Here is a 10,657-nt window from a genome sequence, read left to right on the forward strand (position 1 = left end):
ATGGCCCGCTCGGCAGCCCCCGGTCTCCCGCTCCCCGCTACGGCCCTGCTGCAGGACTGGGGCTGCTGCGGACCCCCGGACCCCGAGGGCTACAGCAGCAGCTCACCCGCACCCTCGCCTGACTCCTGCGGCCTCTCGTCCCCCGCCGCTGCCCGGGGACCCTGCCGCGGGCCCACCGCCACCCGCCTGCGTGGCGGCCCCGGGGGCAGGAAGGGGGTCCGGGGCCCGGGGCCGGGGGGCCCGCGGCAGAGCGCCAGCGAGCGGGAGAAGCTGCGGATGCGGCGGCTGGCGCGGGCACTGCTGCGGCTGCGACACTACCTGCCGCCCGCGCTGGCACCCGCGGGGCAGAGCCTCACCAAGATCGAGACCCTGCGCCTCGCCATCCGCTACATCGCCCACCTCTCGGCCCTGCTGGGGCTCAGCGAGGAGGCGCTGGCCCGGCGGCGGGGGGCGGCCCCCCGCCACTGCCCCCTCTGCCCCCAGGGCCTGGGGTGCTGCCAGCCCCCGGATCTCCGTCTGCACCCACCAGCCCCGGCCCCGCAGGATGCTTTGCCCCCCGCCCCCATGGCGGGGACCCCCCCGGAGCTGCACGGGGCTCCCGCCTTGGGGATGGGGTCCTGGGGGTCACCCCCCTGTGGCCCTGCTAGAGGGACCCCCCCAGAGGTGCTTGGTGTTCCTGACATGGGGACGGGGGCCTGGGGGTCGCCCCCCTACATCCCTGCGACAGGGACCCCCCCAGAGCTGCATGGGGCTGTCGCCTCCAACGTGTCCTCCTGGCTGTCCCCTCCTCACTCCGCAGGGGCAGGGGCCCCCCCGGACCTCCCCGGTGACCCCCTCCTGGACGCGGGGCTGATGCTGCCAGAGTTTGTGGATGCAGGGACGGTCACCCAGGTACGTGCGCTGGCAAGGGTCGGGGTGAGCCCCGGTGGCCCCCAGCATGGGGCTGCAATGGGGCAGGGCTCAAGCCCCCTGCTGCGCTCGGGGCCCCCTTGGCTTGGGGCACTGCGGGGACTGGTTTTGGGGTAACAACAGCCTTGTCTGGGGTTGGGAACGGAGAGGCGTCCCCCCTGCTCCCTGCAGCGGGTGCTCGTGGATCCCCCAGCCTGCTCCGATCCTGCCCGGTGCCCTCGTGTTTGTTGGGGCCCCATCAGCTGGGGCAGAGCTGAGGCTGTGCTCCTGCTTGGCCCTGTCTGGGAGCCCTCCTGGTGGGTGGGCTTTGTCAGCCCCCATTCCTGCATGCCCCGAGACCCCGGCCTTGCCCTGGACCCCTGCCCTGGCCGGTCACCGTCTCACCCACCTTCTGCTCCCCCAGGACCTCTCCGCAGACCTGCTCTCTCTCTTGGAGGCTCTGCTCCCACCGCAGCCCCAGGACTGACCCGGACGAGCCCCCAGCTCCCCGGTGCCGGAGCACCCGGTGCCACGCGGCCCCACGACGCACCGTCCGGCTGCCTGCAGCTCGGGGGACGCGTGTCCCCCCTTGGACAGCTGGGAGCTGGGGCGGGACGAGCTGCCTCTTGTGTGAGCCTGGAGCCGTGCCGGACGTGCTGGGGTGGCTGCGACTGTACATAAATAAACCCTTGTGCCCCTCCGTGTGTCACCGCGTGGCTGTTCCCGTGGCAGGACCTGGGTGTGGGACGGGGTGCAGCATGCCCGAGCCACCGCGTTGGCTCCGGGAGCGGGTTTGGGGCCGGGAGAGGATGGCTGAGCCCGTCAAGCTGCCGCTGCGCAGGGGCTCCGGCACGGATCCGGCACCGCCTTGCTGGGCTGCAGGGGCTGGGGGCTGCGGCACGCAGCTGCAGGGCGGCTGGACGGCATCTGGGAAAGCCATTGCAGGGAGGGATTGGGAGAGACACCTCCTGTCCCCCGGCAGGGAGGGGTCACCAGCACCCTCCGGATCCGGCCCTGCGGCTCGGTGCGAGCTGCGCGTCACCCGCCCCCCGTGCTGGTGCCTGTGAGAGCCCCCACAGCGCAGGGTTAAATGTGGGGTTTTGGGGTCCAGCAACAGGGGAAGGGCTCGGGCGTGGAGCCGGGACTGAGCCCATCGGGCTGGGGACCCCGCAGGTGGAGGGGAGTGGGGGGGGCTGCAGATGGGGCCCCTCTGCCCCCCAGCCCCCTCCGCAGCTCCCTGCGGGGCGCAGGGGCCTGTGGCCGGCGGGGGTCTGGAGAATCCATTACAGGGACCCCGGTGGGGGCTGACAGCCGGGTGCTAATGCGTCGGGGGGGCCTTCTCCGCCCACTCCAGGGGCTCTGGGGCAGGGGGTCTGCAGGGCTAATGAGCCCCGCTTATCTGTGAAATGACTTGCTAATAATGTTAATTCCCACTGCCAGGGGGGCGAAGCCTTTGAGATGCAAAGCAGCCCCCCCTGCCCTCCCCCAGGCTGCAGCTCCCCCCTCCCCAGCCAGGTCTCAAGGGACTTGGGGACACACTCTGGCCACGGGGACATGCTCTGGCCGTGGGGACAGCCACGATCTGGGGGAGCAGCTGGCTGGGAGAAGGGACCTGCGGGTCTCTGGCCCGCCCCAAATGATGCGCCCCAAAGCGAGGAGCCTTCGTGCACCCCGATCCCGGCCCCGGCAGCAGCAGTCCCAGCCCCGGGGAGGGCAGGCTGCAGCACCCACCCGGGCTGGGGCACGCTCAGGCGGGGGGGGTCCCTCCCACGGTGCCTTGGGCACCTACTGCCCGGCCCCGGCGGGGGCTGACCCCGGCAGCTTCGTGGGGCAGGCAGCCCCACGGGGTGCTGAGCAGGGGCCACGCCAGCCCCGCACTGTTAGGATGGGATTTGGGATGAGCCGGTGCAGCGAGAGCTGCCTGCCTGTGGGTGGGGGGTAGTGGGGCGCAGAGCTGCGTGTGCATGCGTGCACGCGTGTGTGCATCTGTGCGTGCGTCAACAGGAATGGGCATTTGAGGGTCCGCGCGCGCGTGTGTGTGCGCGCACTGTGCACGCTTACGTGTCTGTGCGTGCGTGTGGGTGGCGCGGGGTGAAGGACCAAGCTGTTCCAAGTGGGCTGGCTACGTCAAGGAGCAACCTGAGCTACCAAGGGCATCCCACCGGCCGCCTGCTGAGCGTGGCCCAGCGGCAGGCGCGGAGGTGGCTGCGGGCGCCAGCGGTACCTGCCCTGCTCCCCCTCTTTCCCTGGCCCCCACCGGCTCGCTGTCGCCGGGCGCGGCGCGGATGCAGGAGCCCTCGGCGTGGAGACCCGGCAGCGTGTGAGCAGCGGCCCTGACATGGCCTGGCTGGGCGGTGCTGGGCAGGACGCCCTGCCTGGAGGTGAGGTGGCGGGGGGACAGGGGCTTCTGGTGCCCCAGGGGCTGCGGCATTGGGCTCAGAGCGTCTCCATCCCCGTGCAGGACCACGAGGGATGCTCCGGGGTGGGGGCTGGATGGGCAGCAGGAATGGCCTGGGGTAGGTGGTGGGCTGAGGTCAGCTGAGATTGTCTCCCCCCGCCCTGCTTGGTGCCAAGCCCCCCATAGCGCTGTGGGGTGTGGGGGGGGCTGCTGGGGGCTCTGGAGGAGCAGCGGGGACGCAGAGAGCAGCTGAAGACGGGAATGCAGTGAGCTGGGGCAGGGGGTGCGGTGCGGGCGCCGTGGCCCTGGGCAGGGAGCAGGGCTCCAGGGGACGGGACCTCCTACGCTGAGTGTGACCCGTGTCCCCTGGAGCCCCCACCCCAGAGCCCCCTCCGGGCAGGCTGCCGCTGCCTGTCTGCCTGTCATGGCAGGAAGGGGCCGTCCGGACCCAGCCCTTGCAGCGGGGAACGCCAGCGCGGAGCCCCCCGGCAGCCTGCCCCCCCCCGAGCGGGGCTGCGCCTGGAGCCCCCAGGCCGAGGGCGGCGAGGAGCCCCTGCGGCTGCCCACCTTCTCCCCCGCCGCCCAGGCCCGCGTGGCCGTCACCTTCGCCCTCTTCGCCCTCTCCGCCGGCTGCAACCTGGCGGTGCTGCGGGCAGCGAGGGGCCGGCGGGGCGGCCGGCGCTCCCACATCCACCTGCTGCTGCTGCACCTGGCCGCTGCCGACCTGCTGGTGACGGTGGCGGTGATGCCGCTGGACGCCGTCTGGAACATCACGCTGCAATGGCGGGCGGGCGACCTGGCCTGCCGCCTCCTCATGTACCTCCGGCTGCTGGCCATGTACGCCTCCGCCTTCGTCACCGTCGTCATCAGCCTGGACCGGCAGGCCGCCATCCTGCGCCCGCTGGCCATCGCCCGTGCCCGGAGGAGGAACCGCATCATGCTCTACGTCGCCTGGCTCCTCAGCGCGGGGCTCTCGGTGCCGCAGGTACCCGTCCCCAGGGCTCCTCTCCGGCCCCGTGCCCCGTGGCAATCGCCCGCCCAGCCCCTGTGCTGGCTCCCAGGGCGCCCGGCTACGCTGGCTGGGGCTGCTCCAGGGCTGGCTGGGGACGGAGAGGGCTTGGAGGAGAGGCAGCCGAGCTGGGCAGCGAAGGAGGGGCTGTGGCAGCGTGCCCCCTCCACCCAGCTCTGGCCCCCTCCCCGCTGTGTGCCCCGGCCCCCCGGGAGCGGGGAGCGGCGCTGGCACAGGGGCGACTGCGGGTCCCACGCCCGCGGGCGGGGTCTGACCCTGTGGCTCCAGCGGTCCCTGGCTCGGGACCCTGGTGCCCTGCCCTGGGGAAGCATGGAGCCCCCGTCACCCCGCGGCCCCGGGGAGGGGGCTGCCGTCCCACCTCTGCTCTGCCTCCAGCTGTTCCTCTTCCACACGGTCACCCTCCGGCCCCCGCACAACTTCACCCAGTGCACCACGCGGGGCAGCTTCCCCCAGCCCTGGCACGAGACCCTCTACAACATGCTCGGCTTCGCCTGCCTCTTCCTGCTGCCGCTGCTCATCATGGTCTGCTGCTACGCACGCATCCTCCTGGAGATCTCCCGGCGCATGGGCTCCAGCCTCTGTGAGTGCCCGGGCACCGGGCTGCCACGTCCCCATGCCCAGGGGGCTTTGCAGGGACCCTGGGATGGAGGGAGCGGGGGGCAGCCCTGGCTGGGGCTGTGCGGGGACCCCCCAGCCCTCCGTCAGGGCGTGGGGTCCCTGTCCCAGCCCGCCCGCTAAGCGTCCCCCCACTCACGGGCCGTGCCCCCCCCAGTCTCCTCCCGGGACGTGTCGCTGCGGTGCTCCAGGAACAACATCCCGCGGGCACGGCTGCGCACGCTGAAGATGAGCCTGGTCATCGTCTCCTCCTTCATCCTCTGCTGGACCCCCTACTACCTGCTGGGGCTGTGGTACTGGTTCTGCCCACGCGCCATGGAGAAGAGAGTCTCGCCGGCTCTCACCCACATCCTCTTCATCTTCGGCCTCTTCAACGCGTGCCTGGACCCCATCACCTACGGGCTCTTCACCATCCCCTTCCGGAGGGGCTGGGGCTGCCCCTGCGGGCACGGCCCCGAGCCCCAGCCGCCCTCCCCGGCCACCGGCTCCTTCCGCTGCTCGGCCTCCTCCCTGCCGCCCAAGCGGGGTGTCCCGGGGGCGCGGGGGTGGCGGGTGCCCGCCGGGCCGGGGTTGCCCGCCGGGGCCGGCTCCTGCCAGAGCAGCTCCCTGTGAGCCGGGCACGGCCCCGTCCCCACGGGGATGCCCTGGGGTGCTCAGCAGGCACCGAGGCTGTGGGCAGGAGGGGACCGGCGGCAGGACAGCGAGGGCAGGATGGGCTTGGTGGGGACGGGGCCACCGCTGCTCTTTTCCCACGCCCCAAAGCGCCTCTGTGGGCTGCGGGGCCGGTGCGGGTGCCCCCGGCCCCCTGTCCCCTCTCTGTGCCCGCCAAGCCCTGCACAGCTGCTGGAGCAGAGCCCAGCACAGCAATAAAGCGTCCCGCAGCCACCTCCTGTCCTGCCTGTGTCCCCAGCCACGAGCTGGGCCAGGGCTGGGGTCCCCAGAGCCAGCGCCGCTGGGGATGGGCTGGGTGGGAGCCCCAGCCCACTGGCCCCGGAGGTGGCTGGTCTGGAGCTGGCCCTGGCTGCTCCTGTGCCTGCCGTGGGGCGGTCCCCGGGCCCCCAGGGACGGGAAGCTCTGAGGGCACCCCGCATATTGGCCAGGGCTGGGTGCCGCCCTCTCTGCAGCGGCTGCAGGGGCTGTTTGTCCCCATGGGGCTCCTGGCCCCGGTGTGGCACGGGGCTGGTCCCCGCCGGCGGAGCTGAGCTGGCAGCTGTCCCAGGGCCCGGCGGCTCCGCTCGAAACGGGAGCCGTCGGCTCCTGACGAAGGTCGTTGCGAGGCACGGGGCCCTGGCTGCTCCCGGCTGCGCGGCAACCGCCCCAAGGCCAGCGCTGCCGCAGGAGCGGGGCGGCCGGCGGGGCGGAGGGGGCTGCAGCCCCGGGCCTCGAGCAGGGGCTGTGGGTGCCCGGGCCCCTTACTTCCCCCCTGCATCCTGGGGCAGCCAGTCTGAGCCCTCCCCGCGGCACCAGGAGCGATGCCGGGGGTGAGGGATGGCTCACGGGAGCTGCCCTGGCATCCCCCTGGCCTCAGGGGAGGGTTCCTGGCAGAGCTGGGGTTTGCTGGAGCCAGGACTGAAGCAAGAGGCCAACTCCAGACAGCCTCTGCCCGGGGGTCCCCGCAGGGTGGGTCACTGTGGTCCCTCGGCCCCTTTGGTCCCTGCTGCCAGGTGGGACCCAGACCTGGGGTTTGCCCGTAGCCCTGGGGAAGCCGCTGCCGACAGCGCGGCCTTCTGCATGAGCTGGCCGCGTCAGCGGGGGGATGGCCGGGAGCGCTGCTCCTGCCGCCGGGGTCTCCCCGGCTCTGGCATCTGGTCCCGTGCCGGGAGCACGCTGAGCCGGTGCGTGGCAGGGCTGCAGGCGGGCAGGCAGCAGGGGAGGGCTGCGGTAACTGGTTGCACCAAAACGTCTCCTCTTGGACAGGGGTCTGCCGAGGGGCAGGGGGGAGCCAGGCATCACCCTGGTGGGTGCCGAGCCCGTCTGCAAAGCGCTGGGGGGGTCGAGTGCCCAGGGAGGCAGGAACAGGCAGGGCCTGTTGCAGGCAGGGCCAGCCAGCTCGGCAGCGGCCGTGGCCGTACCTGGCTGTGCACCCCGGAGCGGTGCCCAAGAACGGCAGCGCAAACCACGGTCGCAGGGGTTTATTACGAAGTGGCAAAGTAAAACGCCAGTGGTGCTGCTCCGGCTCCGGAGGAGCGATCCCGCGCCTGCTCGAGGGCTGGCGGTGGCGGCCGGCACGCTGGTCTCCCCAGGGCTCTCGCAGCGGTCTCTGCTTTGTGGGGCTACAGGGAATGGGGCCGCAGTGCCGGGGGTGCGGGGCATCCTCGCTGCTGCCGGGGCGGGGATGGGGCTTCCTCGGCACAGGTGGGGCAGAGCTGTGCCCGCTCCCGCTGGCTACTGGGCACAGCCCCAGCCCCAGGGCGTGGACTTGTGTAAATATGGAAATACCATCTCGTACGGGGCATGCCGCTCGCTCCCGCCGCAGAGAAGGGCCTGGGAAATGCTTCGCTATGAGGACGGGGGCTTGCAAAGCAAAGGAAATCACCAAGCAAAAAGCCCTGGCTGAAACCTTGCCTCCGTTTTTGAGCCAGAGGCTCCTGGGACGCTGCTGCCAGCTTTGGCCCTGCTGCGGGGAGGGCCCTGCCTGCCCCGGGGAAAAAAGGGGACCCATGCTCGCCCCTCCTCTGCCCGCGGGCACAGAGCCTGCAGCCCCCAGGGCAGCTCTCCTCCGGGCGAGCAGCACTCGGCTCGGCGCAGGAGCGCTGGGGAGGTGGGCGCAGGGGGGGTCAGCGTTGCCCCATCCCCTCGCCGGCCCGGGCGGCGCTCCCTGCCCCGCTGGGTGTGCGAGGGCACTGCGTGGCCTTGCTGGATGCCGGGCCGCACCCTGCAGTCACATCGGGCTCTGAAGGTGCACCAGGCGTCAGACAAGGGGCCAGAGCCTTGATGGCAAACCCCAGCGCGCCCACCCGCTTCCCTGGGGGAGCTGGCGAGCGGGGACAGACCGGCCGGGCGAGGGGAGGGGGCCGCAGGGCAGGCGAAGGCAAAGAGGGAGGTGATGCTGGGGGACTGGGCAGGGGATGCCTGTGCTTGGGTGACCATTTTCCACCTGGCTCAGCGGTGTCACATCGTCCCCTGCTCCCCCCCAGCCACCTCCCCACGGCAGCACCTTGTGAAAAACAGAGGTAAAGCGTGACCCGGGAGAATACTGCCTGCCCGCTCCCCCCTGCAGTTCTGGCACAGAACGGCTGCGGCTCTAGGTGCCGGCCCCGCCGCTGCCAGGTCTCTTCTCGGTGAAGAAGCTTTTGAGCAGCATCACTTGCCCAATGCTGACCACAAAGAGGATGAGGGTTTCCCCAACCGACCAGTACGAGACCCGGCCGTTGAGGTCTTCGGCCCTGCTCCGGTCCTGCGCTTCCCGCAGGCGGTAGTGAGTCTGGGAGTCGATCACCGTGTTCAGAGCCTCGTGGATGGTGACGCAGGCGGACTCCATCTGGGGAGACAAGCGTGCTCCATTGCTCTTGATGCAGCACAGCTTGGGCCCGGCGCTCGCGGCCGAGGGAGCCGAGGGCTGTGCTGGGACACCCGAGAGCAGGACAGCAGCGCCCCGTGCTGCTGGGGCTCTGCCAGCCCCGACCCGAGAGCGGTTCTGCTCAAAGCGGCAACGCTGGAGACCGGCTGGTGGAGGGAGCCTGCTGCGAGCACCGGGGCACAACCGAGAGACCTGCCGAGGTGCTGGGGGCCAAGGGCAGGGTCTGGGTCCCAGCCCAGGGCGCAACTATCCCTGTGGGCTCATGCCAAGGGATGGAAAAGCTTTGCTGGGCTTCCCTCGTGCGGGATGGAAACTGGGTGCTCAGGCTGGGGGAGGTTCAGACCCGGAGCGGCCCTCCCCGTCCCTCTCTGCCCGTGCCACTGGGAGGAGGATGTGGCCGGCACACGGCAGAGCGGTTGGCTGGCGGTTGGCACTTCTGCATTTGGTGGAGGGGAAGTGGATGAGCCCCCAACTGCCGTCCCGTGGGGCCGTTTGGCCGCAAGTGGGAGCTGCAGCAGGACCTTCCTCCCGCGGCAGCGTGCAGTGACCTACCTGCGTCAGGGCGGTGACGCGATTGCTCATGTCGGGCAGGATCGGTGGCTCGTCGCCCACCTGGAAGTCGAAGTAGACGGTTTTGTGGGAGAAGGTGGAGAACTCGTTGCTGAAGCAGAAGGTGTAGACGCCCTTGACTTCGGTGCGGTGCGGGAAGCTGTCGTACTGCTTCTTGGTCTCCTTGTAGATCGTCCTGCCGTTGGGGTCCTCCACATAGCAGTCCACGTCGTAGTGTCCCCCAGTGATCACCTGCGCAAGGAGATGCAGGCGGCACCTGCCGAACCAGGTGGCAAGAGCCTCCTGCCCCGGAGGGAGCGGCTCTGCCTGGCCCCACGCCCGCGTGCACAGCCGTGCCCTCGGCGAGCAGGCACCGTGCCCGTGGCCGCCCGCCACGGGACAGGGCCCGGGCTGGGGGAGCCCCGGGGGAAGCTGCGCCCCACGGTGCCTGCAGCTCAGGTGGGGTGCCCGGGGCTCGGGCGGGGTGCCCGGACAGGGGGACAGGCCTGACGGCTGGGTCAGGGGCTCCTGTGGGCACATCCCGGCTCCGAGGCAGGTGCTGCCGGGCACGGGGCCAGGGCTGGGAACACCTCCCGGTGCAGCACGGGGGGGAGCTGGGGGTGCACGGGAGAGGCGCGGCTCCAGCCCCGCGCGGGGCTCTGCGGGGCAGGGGCCGGGGGTGCGGGCGGGGGGCGGCGGGCACAAGCCGGAGCAGGGGGGCGGGCGGGCAGTACCTGGTAGTCCAGCGTGAACTTGAGGCCGCGCTCCAGCTCCTGGTGGAAGCACTGCTTGTCGCTGTCGGGCAGCTCGAAGGTCAGCTCGGTGCCGCCGGCCCGCAGCGCGCACAGCGCCAGCGCCAGCGCCAGCGCCCGCATCCGTGCCCGCATCCCGGCCCGCATCCCGGCCGCGCTCCGCTCCGCCCCGCCCCGCCCCGCCTGACGTGGCGCCCGCCCGGCACCGGCACCGGCGGCGCTTCCGCTGGGGGCGGCCCCGGGCGCGGCCCCTGCCCGCCGCCGGGACCGCCGGGACCGCCGGGGCGCTGGGCCGGACCCCCGGCAGCGGCAGCGGCAGCGGAGCGGAGCGGTCAGGCCGGCGCTGAGCGCGTCACCGGCAGCGTGCGAATGCCGTCTGCACGGCTCCGTGACGTCACCCCCGCCCCGCCCCGCCCTGCTCGCACCGTGCTCGTTTAAAGCAACGCGTTAGACCCCCCCCGCCGCGCAGCCCCGCTCCCCTGCCCCGGGCGCGGCAGCTCGGCGGGCGGCCCGCGCTCTGCAGGCGGCCCGTCTCCCGTGTCCCGTCTCCCGTGTCCCGTCTCCCGTGTCCCGTCTCCCGTCTCCGTCTCCCATCTCCGTCTCCCGTCGCCGGCTGGAGGCGTCGAGCGGTGCTTAAAGAAAGCCAAACCCCAAAATAACGGCGTATTTAGAAACGAACGGAAAAGGTGAACTCCGGGATTTAAAACGCCACACTCCAACATATAAGACAAACATCGCTGTTATAGGGAAAATACACCTGAAATTCCATCTATAAGACACTTGACCTACAGAAAGTATAAACTTTAAGGCTGTTAAAAATATACCCCCACCTCTCTCTAAATAGCGTCTTTAAATCTCAAATGCACTTTCAGAGAGCATTCCTGGGCGGCGAGAACCAAACCGCG

The 10,657-nt window shown here is 71.3% G+C and overlaps 3 protein-coding genes across 3 annotated transcripts; 2 read left to right on the forward strand and 1 right to left on the reverse strand.

Annotated features, from left to right (window-relative positions):
• Nucleotides 1–1,375, forward strand: LOC140656088 (uncharacterized). The gene is made up of 2 exons (XM_072871359.1): nt 1–891; nt 1,313–1,375. The coding sequence occupies exons 1-2, from the start codon at nt 1–3 to the stop codon at nt 1,373–1,375; spliced, it is 954 nt and encodes a 317-aa protein (XP_072727460.1).
• A 1,851-nt stretch (nt 1,376–3,226) lies between these two features.
• Nucleotides 3,227–5,774, forward strand: LOC140655530 (gonadotropin-releasing hormone receptor-like). Its single transcript, XM_072870214.1, has 4 exons — nt 3,227–3,370; nt 3,687–4,271; nt 4,692–4,896; nt 5,089–5,774. Exons 1-4 carry the CDS (start codon nt 3,227–3,229, stop codon nt 5,541–5,543), a joined length of 1,389 nt encoding a protein of 462 aa, XP_072726315.1. The 3' UTR covers nt 5,544–5,774.
• A 1,274-nt stretch (nt 5,775–7,048) lies between these two features.
• Nucleotides 7,049–10,111, reverse strand: TMED3 (transmembrane p24 trafficking protein 3). The gene is made up of 3 exons (XM_072871059.1): nt 9,735–10,111; nt 9,004–9,252; nt 7,049–8,412 (listed from the first exon to the last, which is right to left on the reverse strand). Exons 1-3 carry the CDS (start codon nt 9,897–9,899, stop codon nt 8,176–8,178), a joined length of 651 nt encoding a protein of 216 aa, XP_072727160.1. The 5' UTR covers nt 9,900–10,111; the 3' UTR covers nt 7,049–8,175.
• Nucleotides 10,112–10,657: the final 546 nt, after the last annotated feature.

The sequence above is a fragment of the Ciconia boyciana genome, chromosome 8, assembly GCF_034638445.1.
Source record: "Ciconia boyciana chromosome 8, ASM3463844v1, whole genome shotgun sequence".
Lineage (NCBI taxonomy): Eukaryota > Metazoa > Chordata > Aves > Ciconiiformes > Ciconiidae > Ciconia > Ciconia boyciana.

Excerpts from the sequence above, each read along its gene's own strand:
- LOC140656088 (XM_072871359.1), top strand. The coding sequence starts at position 1 with ATGGCCCGCTCGGCAGCCCCCGGTCTCCCGCTCCCCGCTACGGCCCTG. Across the intron at positions 892-1,312 it reads ATGCAGGGACGGTCACCCAG|GACCTCTCCGCAGACCTGCT; the intron begins GTACGTGCGCTG and ends CTGCTCCCCCAG.
- LOC140655530 (XM_072870214.1), top strand. The coding sequence starts at position 3,227 with ATGGCCTGGCTGGGCGGTGCTGGGCAGGACGCCCTGCCTGGAGGTGAG. Across the intron at positions 3,371-3,686 it reads ACCACGAGGGATGCTCCGGG|GCTGCCGCTGCCTGTCTGCC; the intron begins GTGGGGGCTGGA and ends CCCTCCGGGCAG. Across the intron at positions 4,272-4,691 it reads CGGGGCTCTCGGTGCCGCAG|CTGTTCCTCTTCCACACGGT; the intron begins GTACCCGTCCCC and ends CTCTGCCTCCAG.
- TMED3 (XM_072871059.1), bottom strand. The coding sequence starts at position 9,899 with ATGCGGGCCGGGATGCGGGCACGGATGCGGGCGCTGGCGCTGGCGCTG. Across the intron at positions 9,253-9,734 it reads AGTTCACGCTGGACTACCAG|GTGATCACTGGGGGACACTA; the intron begins GTACTGCCCGCC and ends CTCCTTGCGCAG. Across the intron at positions 8,413-9,003 it reads GCGTCACCGCCCTGACGCAG|ATGGAGTCCGCCTGCGTCAC; the intron begins GTAGGTCACTGC and ends TTGTCTCCCCAG.